Consider the following 14,877-nt stretch of genomic DNA (forward strand, 5'->3'; position numbering starts at 1 on the left):
GGAATACATGATAAAACTAGACAGGTATTTATGCACACACTATTATTTATTCATTTCAGTTATGGTAGCCAACCAAATTGGGAGGCGTTGATCATACATGGACATTTAGGCCCATGCTATGAATATCTATATTGGTACAGCACACCTTCAATTCATCCAGTTCTTGCCTCTCTCTTCAACTCTGACTGGAATTTGCAGAAAGTTATTTTGCAAGGATAAAATAAGTAGAGGGTGGACTGGGGTAAGAAGGAAGAACGAAGAGAGTGATGGAAAAGTGATCCCATTCTTCTAGCTGTCCCTTTTGGTTAGCAAGGAAAAGAACAGAAGGAGAGTGGGGAAGATTAAATGAGTGTTAAAATAAGAAAAAGCCTCCTCAGCTCATGTATGCACCGGCAATCCTTCCAATTTAGGACTATGAGAATGGAAGAAAGTGATGGATTCATTTGTTCCATCTGTGGGTATACTCTGGCCCAACCAAATGGTGTTAGCACCTCTTCTATCTCCTCCAATCTTTCTCCTTTCCACCCAAGAAAACATAGTGCTAATGGTTAGAGTTGCATATGAATCGACAGCTAATAGTTTTGTAGTTCATTAATTATATAAACAATAGATCAGTCAGTCCCTTGTTATGATTGATTCAATGACCATAGATCAGTAGCTTTTGGCTTGGTAAATAACTAAGAAATGACCTTCTCTATTGTGGTGTCATTGTTGCTTACACAACAACTTAATCCTGTTATTGCACAGTGTGGGTGCTGCGCTTCACAACCTTGGGCAGTTTTATCTCATGCAGCGGAAACTGGATGAAGCTGACAAGTGCTACGAGGTAAAAGTATTTTTCATATCCTGTCTTAGTTTGTTTGCAGTTTCATGAATTATGATCAAAAGGTTCATTTGCACTTACTGGTTAATTTTCTGAATTTCTGCCAGTATATTTTTTTTCATTCCACCCAGTTCAAGAAAACTTCAGTATGGAATACATTCATTCCTTAATAAACCTTTGTCATAGTGGAATGAAGAGTGAAGTGCTCATTGAGTGTAGATGGTTCCCTTTTTTAGGTGATGAAATTTGGTGACCGGTTATACAAGTCAAAGATCATGCTAATTAAAAACACGAGATAAGAGAAACTTGGTTTGATTGGTTTGGCCATCTAAGAAAGGTACCAATTAGTGAAAAATTAACCAGTTTCTCGGGATGGAGAGGAAGGGGAACTATTGTTTTTGTGACTGCGAAAAGAAAATAGTGGCCTGGATCGAGTGCATTCTGAAAAACTCTGTAACCATGTAATTGACTGAGAGCTTTGTTATTTACATCATTAAACTTATCATTTCTTCAGTGGAGGTACTTGATTGTTGAAATATGTTCCGTGGTTTGGTATTTACTACGTGAATATCCTCTCTTAGAGAGGGAAATAGGTAGTTCAATGAGCATCTACTGTAGCAACAGATATTAGACTTATAATCGTTTGCGCTATAACTTTATACTTCTAATAAGAACATAGAAACTTTACTGCCAAATAGCATTTGAATGGAACTAGCATTCTGGAGGACTATGTACATGTTGTGTGCACTAAATATTTCTGTTCCTCCTTTTCTCTCCTACTACTTGTCTTTCTATTGTAACTATTTTTATTAATCTAGCCAAGATTATTCTTTTCAGTCAACAACTAATGTTTTTCTGCTACATATACTGATAATTTCTGCTGATCTGTGCTCTTCCCCTTGATTTTCCTTTGGCAGCGTGCTGTGAAGGTACGAACAAGTACTTAAATGCATATATAGCATCCATGCATGATTCTCTTTTATCCATTTTCAAATTTCAGTTAGCTTTGAAGCTCTTATTCGTTCTTCTTCTTCTTTCTTCCATTATCAGTTCAAACTTTGAACTTGTAACACTCAATGTAACCTTATCTTGTTCAGATAAAAAGGCGTGTTTTAGGACTCAACCATACAGACTATGCAGATACACTGTATCATCTCGGAATGGTAATAGCTATGTTGTATGGTTGCATGTGCTAAATCTATTTGTCAGTTCATTTTAATATCATTATGCTCATTGTCCTTTTCACTGCTGATGGTTTCATGTATTTAGAGAATGTATATGTTTTCGTTGGACAATATCTTATAAAAATAGTTGACAGTATAAATAAATGGAGTAACAAACTATTAATGACGTTCCTGGATGATTGGTTATTTAAAATAATAACTGGAAGACAGAACTTACATACCAGCTTTGTGACCTGGTTAACAATAATTAACTCATTGTTGCATATTTTTATTGATATTCTAACCTTCCATTCATTATACTTAATTAAAGGTTAATTTCTTTCAATTTTAGTTTTGTTTCATATTACATTAGTTCATAAGTTATATCCTTGAAACCAATTTCCACAGAAAAAAAAGAAGGATCATAATTCAAATACCTGCATCCTGGTATGCTATGCATGACACGTCTGCTTCGGTGCAGCACGACTAGGACTTAAAAGTCCTTAACAACACACAATACAATTGAGTTATAAAAGACTCACAAACTTGCTTATCATAGATTGTTTTGAACACTATGGTGAAGAAAGAGGAATTTTAAATTTCAAGCCGCCTCCTCTTGTCTTTTAGAATAAAAATTGCTTCCTTTTGTGTCTATGGTTCTTTAAACTGTGCTGTTCTTTTTTTTCCCCCCCTCTGTACTTAGTTGGCTTATGGATCCATATATCATTAATGTCACAGGTGCTTTATCTCCTTGGAAAAGAGAAGGATGCTGAAGCCCTCATTCAGGAATCTATTAAGATATTAGAGGTGCATGACTATGCTGCTCAGTTAGTCCTGGTACTGAATTTCCAGTAATTGTTTTATTTAATTTATTTCTTTTGCTCCCATGTCTTCTTTGATTATCCAGGAAAATGGCATGGGGGACTCAATTACTTGCATAAGGAGATTGCAATTTCTCTCTCAGGTTGTGCGGTTCCTTTTGATATACATATAGTAGATTTTTCTACCATGTTAGCCTTTGTGATTAAAATATTAATTCATTTTGCTGTACCATGTCTTTCAAGTTCAACTTATGCAGTATTTTTTACCACATGCAAATAGGTTTATTGTTTATACCACACGATCCATTTGTGTGACTAATGTATTTTTCAACCTTCTAGCATAGTTTACTTATATTCTCTTTTCTTTTCCAGATGTATCTAAAATCCAATCGTCTTGCTGAAGCCGAGGATGTACAAAGGAAGGTGCTGCAGATTATGGAACTATCAAAGGTGCAATATAGTTTTTCAATTTTTTTGATGTTAAATTGTTCGTTGTTGGCTTCCAAATAATTCTCTCAGGATGCTGCTCTGCTCTGCTCCATTTTTTTCCACGTCTTGTTCTTACTGATTTAGTTCCCTTAATTTCCGATAATGTGTTGAGTTGCAACATGCTTTGTTGAAGCTAGCAAATGCAGCTGAAATATATCATTCCAGTCTTCATCTACTGTGATATCTGTCCATTTCTTCTTCATTGCATTTGTTTATAGCTTATCTTTAAGCTTCCATTTTAACTGGTGGAATAGAAATTTCTTTGCCCATTCCTCCTGGCACCTGGTATCGTTTTTTTTACTTGGTATAAACTTGTTGATTTGGTCCTTTATGGAGCTCATGGATGCTTTGCTTCCCAGGCCATGCATTTGTCTTAGCTCACGTACCTGTTGTACTGGGGTTTCATCTCCTTACATGTCTTTTTGTATTTTTATCCCGAAATAGAGAATAAGAAGGGTGAAAAGGATTACATGACTGGTGAACATGACATCCTTCCGTGGTACTAAAGGAAAGAAAGCCAAATGAAACTAGAGTAACAGTGCAATAAAGATTGTTCTCTTGCTGTCTTTGGATTTATCAAAGACAACACCTGTATCAAAGCACCATCAAGAAACTAAGAAAATTATTCTCTTGGATCAAAAGGTGAGATAATTTCTTAACCTTGAACATTTTAGAAGTGTCAAACCAATGGACCTGCAAACATTGCATGTTTTTGCTTTGGATTTACCAAATCCTTTATGCTGTGTCAAAAGCAAGTCTTTCAGAAAGGACACGCATGATTTTTCCAAAGTTGAGAAAAACATGGGCCAGCCAGAGCTCCTGGCGGCTGAACAATTCAGGAATAGATGACCCAGGTCTTTTATGTTGTTAGCACACATCCACAAGCATCTGGAGACTGTCATTTTAGGCCTTCTTATCTGCAATAAGTAGCAGTGTTATCTTGTTGAGGACTGCAGACTAAATAAAAATGCTATGACCATAGGGTACCTGGCCTTCCATGAAAAGTTGGCTAAAGGAAACGAGGAAGAGAAATATTGGACTAAATTCCGAAAGATTATTATGGTAGGAGCTTGTCCATGCATTACATTTGAAAGAAAGTCATATACTTGTGTGCACATCCCATTAGCACCTTTTCTTGTAAGGATTTTGTTATAGAAGATTAAAATTTTGCAATGACATCCCATCCTTGAGACCTTCAAGATTTTGCAAGGAAAAACCCTGTTGGTCACGAATCTAACTAACTATTAAAATGAGGTGCATCTTTCTTCCTTTAAATTCTGTGATGTCATCATTAGCTCCTGATGTGATAGCTACCTTCTAATTCAGGGATGGAATTCCATGGACACAGTAATAGTAGCTGAAAGGCTGGCCCTAACCCTACAGTCAATTGAGAAGATAAAAGAAGCAAAAGAACTACTTGAAAGGTAAGAAAAATTATTAGGAATACTGTAGAACAAAAGATGTGATTGTTGGCAACACAAATTAAATTATATCTTATAACTTTTGATTGCAGGTGTCTTGAGGCTCGGAAGTCCTTGCTTCCTGAAGATCACATTCAGGTTTATCATTCTGACACGTTCAACTCACAAATTATAAGGGAAGAAAAGGAGTTGACATCATTTGGATGAGTAATCTTAACCAAAAGATGTGCTTTTATTTTTCACTACTTTATGATAATGAAATTTAGCTTGCATGTGTTTCATACAAGACTTGCTTCTGTTCTTTGCGGACAGATTGCTGCAAATCTGCTTCATATTGCAAGGGTTGCAATGTTGAATTCAAATCGGCTGAGAAAGATAAATATCTCTGAAGCAATAGCTGAGCTTGACAAGGCAAAAGATCTTTTGCACGGTTCTACAAGGTTTGCCTTATTCTATAGAAAAGTACTCGCACAAACAGTACTCATATGATTTGAGAATGCCCTGTCAATGTGTTTTTTTTTTTGAAAAAAAAATATTGTCCTATGTTTATTTTTTACTTCGCTTCCAATCTTAGATCATTTTTCTTTCATTTATTTACTTTGGTGTTTCTCTATTTAATCATGGTTAATAAGCATGGGATGTGGTAGATACCACTCTAGATTTCATTCTGAAGCAAGCACAACAAACAAGCAACCTTGGGGCTTCTCAATCTGATTTGAACAATAAACTACTTTTTTTTCTGGATATTGTCCTAATGTGGAATGCGTTTGTTGATTGAGAAGTTTAAAACCCATCGCTAAAGGTCACATGCAGACATTTAAGGATGACTATTTTCAAAATTTCTCTCATCTTAATTCAATACAACTGCTAAATTTATCTCATCTTAATTCAATAAAGTTGCTTTATTTGGTTGTTTTGTTGCTAATGGTTAGCCTTTGTTGAAATTAGATAGAAATGTACATTCTTGCATAGCAATCTGCTGGAATAGGTATACATTGGGAAACTCCTAGATAGTTCCTTAGGGGGTGTGTTTGAGTAGACAATAAAAGACTGAACCAAATCATTCAATGTTTCTTTTTGATGAACAATGTGGTTTGACAATCTAGGGAGATGTACACATTTAGTTGACTTATTCTGTACATGCATGTTTATACTACTTCTTAGTGTTATTCGTTATATTTATAATCTAAAAAGGAAACATATGTATACCCTTGTTCAGCTTGTGTTCCAGTAATTTTTCCAGTTCATTTACTTGGCATGTAATCCTGCAAACTTCAATTATTACATGTGTCCTTCAAACTTTATCAGATTTGAGATTGGAATAACTTAATTTGGCTTTGCTAATGTAACTTCTATTAGTATCATCTCCAAGCATCGTAGGTTCTTCCAGATTAGTCATATGCAATTATCTTCCATGATAGGATAGCACGCCAAGTCTTAAATAAAAGAATACAAAAAGGGAAAAAGCAGAAGAATGGAGCATCTGAAATGAAAAGAGAGGGGCATGCGGCATTGGTCATACTGGTCAGTTCCTCTCATTCTGAATGCTTGCATGCTTAGTCAAGGCAAATGTTGTCATCCAAGAGCTAATGCTCTTGTTCTTTGATATTTGATCAAACATCCTTTTTTAAAGTTATTATGATTTGTTACTTCTGTTAATAATGAAGCAGAAGGTTTACATATAATTAAAGTTTGTTTTTATTTTGTACTTTCTCTATTGCACTCACAGACCAAAAATTGTGCAAAGCTGGGTATCATACTTCTTCATGAATTATGGAAAGTGAAAACTTTGAACTCAGAGTGATTATATTGGAGTTTCTATTAATTTGTCCCTGAGGAACTGCTTTCTCTGGATAATGAAGAACTAAAATCATATATTCATAACCTACAAGAATCATCTCATGGCATTCATCTCGTGGCATTACTATTAATGTCTATTTTTATTTTTACTTTATTTTATTTTTAAGATCTCACCATGACACATGAAAATACTATTATTGTCTATTTTATTTTTATTTTTAATTTATTTTATTTATAAGATCTCACCAAGACACATGAAAATCTGGTTCTATGTTGACCACCAGGGTAGTGGGGTACTCTATGGTCATTCCATCACCAGCATATGTGGGGCCATTGTAATTTCTGTCCTAGTTTACTTCCCTTGATTATCATCTCTGCAGAAACGTAAGTATGAGGTGCATCAAAGGGAACTGTTTGTAAGCCAATTGTGGATTCTGGCATAGTTTAATTTAATGTTTGAATTTAGAGGTGACATTCTGGAAATTTTTAAAATTTATCTCAAGTGAAGTTATATGTAGAAGAAGAGTCTTCTCATGAACTTGAGAAATGCTGGCCTTTATCAAATTGCAAACTGTTTAAGTTATTGACCCTATGTTTTTTTGAACTTCGTTGTTTTTGCTTTCATGTTTCCTATTTTATTCTGTTCTTTCTATCACTAGCATTTAGCCTTTCTTTGTTTTTATTATCACCCATTTTCATTTCGAGTTACGCACTTGCTTTTCAAAATCTTGTTTTTTATTCATTCCAGTTCACTCGTCAAGGTAAAGAGGTAGCACTTATTTCCTCTTTCACCGAATACAAGTTTCTGTCGATTACAGGCATTTTATTTCTAAAAAAATAAAATAAAAAATGAAAAGAGAATTTGGAGAAGACATTGCAAAATTATGCAGTGAACCTGTATCCATGATCAAAGAAGAAAGGCTAATTAAGTAATCATTCAAATCTGAAAGATAGCGCTGAAGCAAGCAACTGAGTTTTTGGGATCAATCCTCTTTTTTAGCAATCAAATGCTGGATCGTGACCTCCAGTTTCTCTTCTTCCTCTGAAAGTCTTGAGAACATTTTATTGCATTTATTGAAAGGACAAATTATGATCTGTTACCTCGAACATCTAAAATGCAAGACAAAATAGCTCGGGGTGAATCATTTTGAATTCTTAATTCATGTTAACTTTATGAGTTATCTTGTGACATATTGCACATGGTGGCTAGAATCCAGTTGTTCAAAATGGAAACAACAGGAAATTTCATTTTGCTTGCAGTTGCAATCACTGGATACTCTCGGACTTGTGGAGACTACAAAACAAGAGTTACTGGAGTCACAGGTCAGTCCTAAAAATCCTATTGGTTAATGATGAAATTTTGAAGTTTCTCCTTTATTTTTACTGCAGAATACAAACTTACACAGAATTGTTGGATATTCATGTGATGTTAAACAGGGTTGTTCTGTTACTTTCTATAACATGTAGAAGCATAGCAGTTCCATTTCAAAAGTTATTTTTAAGTTGCACCAGAAAAGACACAACATACAAAGAGATGCTCAATTCTTAGTGTTAATTTTTGGTAGGGTTCTCGTAAAGTAGATGCAAGCACACGCCAAAACTGCCATCAATGAGGCATGCTGTCCTGTGCCAATTTTCTGTTTTTCTGTTTCTCTTCCCCCTTGAGTACCCTGTTGCACCAAAAGTGCCTATTAACAAGGCACATTTCCCACCTTTTTTTCACGTACTTCTTTCATATAGTATGGTACATTTACTATCAAAGGTAACATGCATAGATGTTCTATGACTAATGTTTTGACAAGTGCACGCATAAAATGCTTGTGAAGTTAAATTTCCGGGATCTATGCTATGAAGTGTCAAATAATTCTAGAAAAGATATAGAAATAATGTGTCTATTTGGATTCATATTGATGTTATGGTGCGTCCCATATGCCTTTTTCTCTCCATATTTTTTAATTTAAAAGATCCCAGCTTCTTCCCTCAATTCCACCCCAAGTGGAAATTGATTTTTGTGTAGATCTCGACTAGAATTTCCTGCAGCATTACGCAAACTCTTGAACAACAAAAAAAATATGTTCGCACGATTAGTCCTAAACTAGAAGTTCTTCGTCCTCCAAAATTTCTTTTTGGTTGACTTTAATGCTATTCATTTTTTCTTACGTGTCATGTTTCCTTGAGAACAAAGAACCAGATTGGGAACCAGATTTGTCCTCCAAGCGGTTATGATTATTTTGTAAGAAAGAATATTTCAATGCTCTTTATAATCCACCTTTAATCCTTGTAGAGCTTGGGAATCTTTGGTCATCCCTGACCACCAGTATAATGAAACCTGTAAACATCTCACAATAAGGTGTTCTCCTCCAGTGAATATCCAAACATATAGGAAGAGCTATGGTGTTTAACTTTTCACAAACCTGATTCTTTTAATGATTTAAAAAAATTTCTTTCGATATAATTTTCCACGAGCTAATTTTATACTGAAGCATTTTTTTTTTTGCATCTCAATATCTTAAATTGGGAAACATGATGTCCTTGAATGAACAGTGGAAGATGAAAATACTTGAAGCAATACTAGAATTCTAGTTCTTCGAGCTCATAATTAAATCCTAAAGCCTGCTGCTTTCTAATTTATTTTCCTCAAATTTCCTTGTCTAATTAATTTATTTCACTTTGCTAAACTACTTTTTGCTTAATTTGTAAAACAGGGAGATCATTTACCCAACGTTGAAGCTGAAAATGTCCTTTTGCAATGCATTTCTTCTTACAAAGAGGTATGTTTTGCAATTCATGGGAGATTCAACTTTTGTGAAGTTGTGGATGTCTAGCATTTGGTTTTTTTAAAACCTTTGAGATCTGCTTGGTTTCTGTCCTTTTCTTTTTTGTCTGTGCGGCCATTTTCATTTGTGCAAGTTAATCCAGATGTTGCCAAAGATATGACTTTAATTCAATTGTGTCCAGCGTGGTAGGCTGGAAGTTTTCTGGTATAGGTATCATTGTTCTTGTATACCAAAACTAGTGATTGCTGAAGAAGAGATAATGGCCTAAAACCTGTTAGGATGAGAAATGAGCCCGTTGCTCTACTTTCCAGGTAGGAAGCTAGCCAGATATCAACAGGTATAGCATTTACCTGGTAAAAAGAACTAAGGAATGTCATGTGAAATTTAATGGTTATTTATTTTGTTACCTTTTTTGCAAAATCTGATTTTCAATTCCAAATCTCAATTTGGGATATGTTATCATCTTGATAGACCCTACCTGTAAGGCATATCGAAAGAAAATGAAATGATACACGTTCTAAGCAATGACTTGGTGAATTTTTGGGTCAATAGTGAAACTGATCTCATTTGCGGGGAATTTCCCCAAAATTCATATATTAGGGATATGCAACTTCTTATGGAATACCTAAGAATTGCCAGCAGAAAGTAACCAAAAAAAAAAAAAAACACCTGTTCAGTGTTGTGAGGATTACTTTCCTGGGCCTCCAGGCTTTCATCTAACTTCTTGCATTTGTGTTTCTGATGTTTTATTTCTTGTAATGGTGGTAAGTTAAATGCTTAAATTAGCTTTGAAAGCTTGTTCATTTTCACACATGAAACTTGAAAGTGCAATTACCAATTAGGCTCGAGATTGCACGTCCCTTTTTAACTTCTAAACATTGGGCTTTTTCTTTTTTGAACTTTCCGTTGTTTCCCAGCGTCTTGTTGTTGTTAGTTCACCTGTCTTCGTTTTTGCTTGTTTTGTTTGAATCTTTTCAATTCCTTCCTAGTTGGATTAATTGATTCAAAATTGTGAATAGGAACCTTTTCTGAGGCTTCCAGGAAACATCCAATTATTGCAGGAAGTTAGATACAACGATATTATATCTTAACTCGACACTTATGCCTGAATATGTTTCTCTTATCTAGATAAGGGTTCTTAGATTGCATATGAGGAAATGATACAAACTTAGGCCAGACGTTTTAATTTTTATGCAGTTTGAAGCTGAGAAGTTAATTTCTGATTCCCCTAAAGTAAAGACCGAGTATCTTTCATGTTTGAAGCATCTTTTGAGCTTGATGATCGATGCTGGTAACAAAGATAAAGTCACCTTAAAGGATTTGGATGGTGAAATCAAGCGTGTTGAGGCTGAGATTCATGATCGCTCAAAACATAAACCCTAAAATAGTTTGCCAGTTGTTCAAGCCAGAATGAAACCATGCTTCCAAAACCTTTTGTACCTCACATACAATGCTGGAAATATTGTGTACTCGTTGACTCTTTTTGGTGTTTTTTTTTGGGTGTATCACTCATGTAATCTTTGTTTGTTAGCTTGAGAAGCTGGTAGTTATAATAAAATGTCAATAAGAAATTGTATGGAGGCACAAATGTATCAAGAACAAAAAATCACAATTTTTCTTGGTTTTGTAGCAAATAAAATGTTTTGCTCATGTCTACAGCTCGATGGATACTGATGAGTATGTAATTTTTGAATATTTATTTTATTTAGTAAATAATAAATAGGTTATGAATATTATCAAATCATTTTGAAATTTAACCTAAAATAACCTGAAATATATATATATATATATAACTGAAACTTCATTAATAGAGTATGAATATTTATATGATAAACAATGAGCAGTGGATGAATAAAAAAACTAATAAATTGGATGGACATCCTCATATCACCCCATTTCTTCTCTTTCCTTGTCCGCTGGGCTGTACCATGTGTCACTGCCTTTAAGGGCTGTATTTCTTGCAGCAATAATGGAAAAGGTGCAAGAGGGCAGTGAAGAAAAAACAGAGATGGTTGAACCACCACTTGGCTGGGGCTATAAATAGGTAGAGATCGTTTCATGTGAAGTCGGTGCTCTGAATAGATCAAATCTCATTAAACTAATCATCAGTAGACCTCCCATGCATTTGACCTTATCCTACAGATGCTGAACAATTTAAGTTGGTGGGATAGCTAGATGAACTTGCAAGGTCCTCTCTTCCAAGTTATTTCAAGAATTCTTAGAATGTTTGCTTAATTACGCCGGTCCTGGAAAGGGCGGGAGAGGCTTCTCAGTGGAGTCCAAGACAGCTCATCGAAAACAAAAGTAAAAACAACAAGCTCTTTCTATATTCACGAGTTGGAGTTTTTCTTTTTTCTTTACAAGAAAGAGACTTGAACTCGGAGATCTGGTAGATGAGATGGGATATATGACTCGTTGAGGATCATGAGATTGATATGACATGGGAACAAGACTCCTTGCTTTTAAGTGGAGTTTCATGGCAATACATGGGCCTCAAACTCTTCAGGGATTGTTTGTTTGTGCTGCATGCCACGTTTTAAACTATAGCCCCAATAAAAAGCAGCTAAAAACTGATATTTGAACTTGAACCGCAATTTAAAACAGTGTAGTAAAATAGGTTCTTGCTAGGAAAAAGTTTATGTATGATCACGACAAGGTTTCAAGTGTAATAAAGACGAGGTGTGTAGACAAGCGCGAATGGTATGCGCCCATAACAACGAACTAGTCCTCTTAGGACCCCAATTAATTTCCACCTAACAAGACAACCAATGGACCAGAATAGAGCCAAGCAAGCAAAATCCTTCAAGAGATTAGATACCTTTCTTGAAGAATATAAAGATGCAAAACCACAGTAGAGAAGGAAATACCAAGTTTTTATCTATAGCGTGGAGCTTGATATTTCCACATATTCTTCCAATATCAGATATCCCACATGCCTTCTATCACTCCCTTCAACATTTTCATGGAGAAAAAGAAACCTAAAGGTGGTGGCAGTACTGATGATTTAGCCCTAGCAAAAGCAGCTGCATGGGCATGGTACCACCATGGTTCAGGGTCTGAAGGAAGGCCGATTTGTGAGTTTGATGTTACAAGAACTCGTCATGCTCCAAGACCATCAAGATACAAGCTAGAAGCTACGAGAATAATGAAGGAAGATGCCATGGGATCGGGATCAGAAACGCCGAGTCCAATCCGCACAGATAATTCTCTTCTTGATAAATATGAGGTAGAGAGCATTTCAAAGCAACTTGACTATCTTATAGAGTCAAGCAGCAACAGATTTTATGGCTTCAAGATAGATCATCTTGATCATGACCAAAGAAGTATCTCGTCATTGGATAGTGATAAAACTGGCGAAATGAAGCAGAAGAAGGACAAGAAGAAGAAGACTTTTTTACAAGGGTTTTTGCTAAGACATTCGGTTGTTTGTGGCACAAGGGGAGATGTGGACACAAGAGCCTTAGTGCGTTGTGGCAGCGGCAGCGGCCGGAAAGTCATGTTCCGGTAGTTGGGATGGTTACTTGTCGAGCCACGGGATGCCCATGCTTGGTAAATTAACAGTAACTTATGAAATTGTTGTTACCTCCACAAATTTATTGCTAGAAATGGCTTCCAGCTTTAGATAGATGCTGTTAGCCCGTGATTATAGAGAATCACTTGTATACATATATATTTTTTTGATTTAATGGAGACACTTAATTACACTTACTCATTTTCCTTTCTCACTTTGAAAGATTTTCTCACATATTTTAATAAACTAGCCATGATACATTTTAGAATATATTAAATCAAGTTTTCTAACATATGCATAAAGTTTATTTCCTTGAAGGTAGATTTTTTTTTTTTAATTTCGAATCAAGAGTGTTTTTTGAATTTGTTTTCTTATACTAAGATTAAATTCTTTTTTAGTTTAAATTTTATACATTCTTTTCTTAAATTTGAACCGACACTAATATATATATATATATATTGGTACATCTTCAATGATTTTAATATAAGATCTTGTGAAGTTATTGCCTTAAAAGGAAAGACAAAACAGTAGTTGGACACATTCTAGGTAGTTGAGGATGAAATACGAGTAACTGGAAGAGGTGGATAATGTAAGAAAATTCACTTATCTTTGAATTATTTTGGTGAATTTCTAGTATACATTTGTGGATCCACCAAGGGCACTGTCCCAAAACAGCAAACATCAATCAAAATCAGTAATTTTCGTTGGTACTATCTTTTCATATGATGCCACATGATAAAACAAAGCTACAAACAATGGAATATCGTGCATTGAAATGGCTGCTTGATTTGATGCTGTTTATCTGGATTAAAGTGTGGTCCAAGTTTAGAAATTGACGGGGGTTAACCGTACTATTTTTCAATTATTTGAATGTATTAATATTAAAAAAATAAAAATATATTTTTGTTTTAAATATTTTTATACAAAATCATTTAAAAAATAATAATTTCTACCAGTCATTACAGGGGGAGGAAGATAAGAGGATAAAGCAAGGTCACGTTGCCGACATTCCCATGAAAATGTGGATGTAGTACGCAAGATTTTAATGCAACAGAAAAATTCCCAGCACTGAAAAATTAAAATGTGATAGGCAGTCAGGGGAACACTATTCAGCAACAAAAAAAATATGGATCCACCTCAAACAAGAAAAAACCACCATAAAACTGAAGAAATTCCTTCTCTCCATTCTCACTGAAGACATTAATTTTGAGTTCCTTCCCACAATTAATGGCATCCGGTCCATACCCACCACCATGTTCAATTCATTCACGAGCACCATCTTTTATTATTATTATTATTATTATTTATTTTGTATAAATAAAAAGAATATTAGTAAAGGTAAAATTAAATGTGTGTAAAGTATAAAAATAAAAAATTCCACCAAACAAAAGTTATGTTGATGCATCTTCTAGAAAAAAAGGTCTATAAAGAAATACTTGAAATGATTTGAAGAATCCTATGTTTTTTATAAAATTATATTAGAAAAGATGATTGACTCAACATCTTGTTCAAGCAACATACATGAAGTTATATATGATAATAATAATTATTATTATATGGGTATGATGATGTATGTGATAAGAATGAATAATGGTTATTTAAGTGAAGGTTCATGTGTATATAAAAAACCAAATGTAGAAGCAGTTAGGTTTTTTGAACTTTTAAAATATTTCAATAAGCTATTGTAGGATGGATGCATAAATTATAGTAAATTATCAGCCATTAAATGAGTATTTATCATAAAGCTTAAACTATAAGTTGAGTAAAGTTGGTCATAATAGTATCATCGAATAAGTAAAAAACATTTTACTTAAAAGGAATAGTTTGAAAAAGAACTTTTATGTTATAAAATCTATGATGAAACCCCTTAGCCTAGAATATTAAAAAAATAATATATACCCAGATTTATGCATGTTGTATTACGATAAAAATAAAAATTTAACCTAATTCAAGATTTGTGGGCATGCTCAATACAAGATAGATAGACAATAATCATCTATTGTATATAAAAAATTAAGATATATCCCAATCATTTTTGGGTTATAAAAGTTATTTATATATATATATATAAG

General features: G+C 34.4%; 2 protein-coding genes across 4 annotated transcripts in view; both read left to right on the forward strand.

Moving 5' to 3' along the window:
• The window catches only part of LOC105109257 (Tetratricopeptide repeat (TPR)-like superfamily protein), a 13,752-nt gene extending 2,730 nt beyond the window's left edge, over positions 1 to 11,022 (forward strand). For 2 of the 3 annotated variants that reach the window (XM_011003890.1, XM_011003892.1), the window contains 13 exons: positions 748 to 826; positions 1,741 to 1,752; positions 1,921 to 1,986; positions 2,725 to 2,793; positions 2,894 to 2,950; positions 3,180 to 3,257; positions 4,623 to 4,720; positions 4,810 to 4,855; positions 5,030 to 5,157; positions 6,139 to 6,241; positions 7,778 to 7,840; positions 9,223 to 9,288; positions 10,492 to 11,022. In XM_011003890.1, coding sequence (XP_011002192.1) covers positions 748 to 826; positions 1,741 to 1,752; positions 1,921 to 1,986; positions 2,725 to 2,793; positions 2,894 to 2,950; positions 3,180 to 3,257; positions 4,623 to 4,720; positions 4,810 to 4,855; positions 5,030 to 5,157; positions 6,139 to 6,241; positions 7,778 to 7,840; positions 9,223 to 9,288; positions 10,492 to 10,677 — 1,051 coding nt within the window. In that variant the 3' untranslated portion in view covers positions 10,678 to 11,022. The remainder of the gene's footprint in view (positions 1 to 747; positions 827 to 1,740; positions 1,753 to 1,920; positions 1,987 to 2,724; positions 2,794 to 2,893; positions 2,951 to 3,179; positions 3,258 to 4,622; positions 4,721 to 4,809; positions 4,856 to 5,029; positions 5,158 to 6,138; positions 6,242 to 7,777; positions 7,841 to 9,222; positions 9,289 to 10,491) is intronic. The other variant, XM_011003891.1, reaches the window with a different exon arrangement.
• A 164-nt stretch (positions 11,023 to 11,186) lies between these two features.
• LOC105109260 (uncharacterized) lies at positions 11,187 to 12,919 on the forward strand. The gene has a single exon (XM_011003894.1). The coding sequence runs from the start codon at positions 12,227 to 12,229 to the stop codon at positions 12,800 to 12,802; it is 576 nt and encodes a 191-aa protein (XP_011002196.1). The 5' UTR covers positions 11,187 to 12,226; the 3' UTR covers positions 12,803 to 12,919.
• The last annotated feature ends 1,958 nt before the right edge of the window (positions 12,920 to 14,877 follow it).

Source organism: Populus euphratica, unplaced genomic scaffold (assembly GCF_000495115.2).
Source record: "Populus euphratica unplaced genomic scaffold, PopEup_1.0 scaffold287.1, whole genome shotgun sequence".
Taxonomy (NCBI): Eukaryota; Viridiplantae; Streptophyta; class Magnoliopsida; order Malpighiales; family Salicaceae; genus Populus; species Populus euphratica.

Bases quoted from the DNA above. Each gene is read 5' to 3' on its own strand.
- LOC105109260 (XM_011003894.1), top strand. From the start codon at position 12,227: ATGCCTTCTATCACTCCCTTCAACATTTTCATGGAGAAAAAGAAACCT.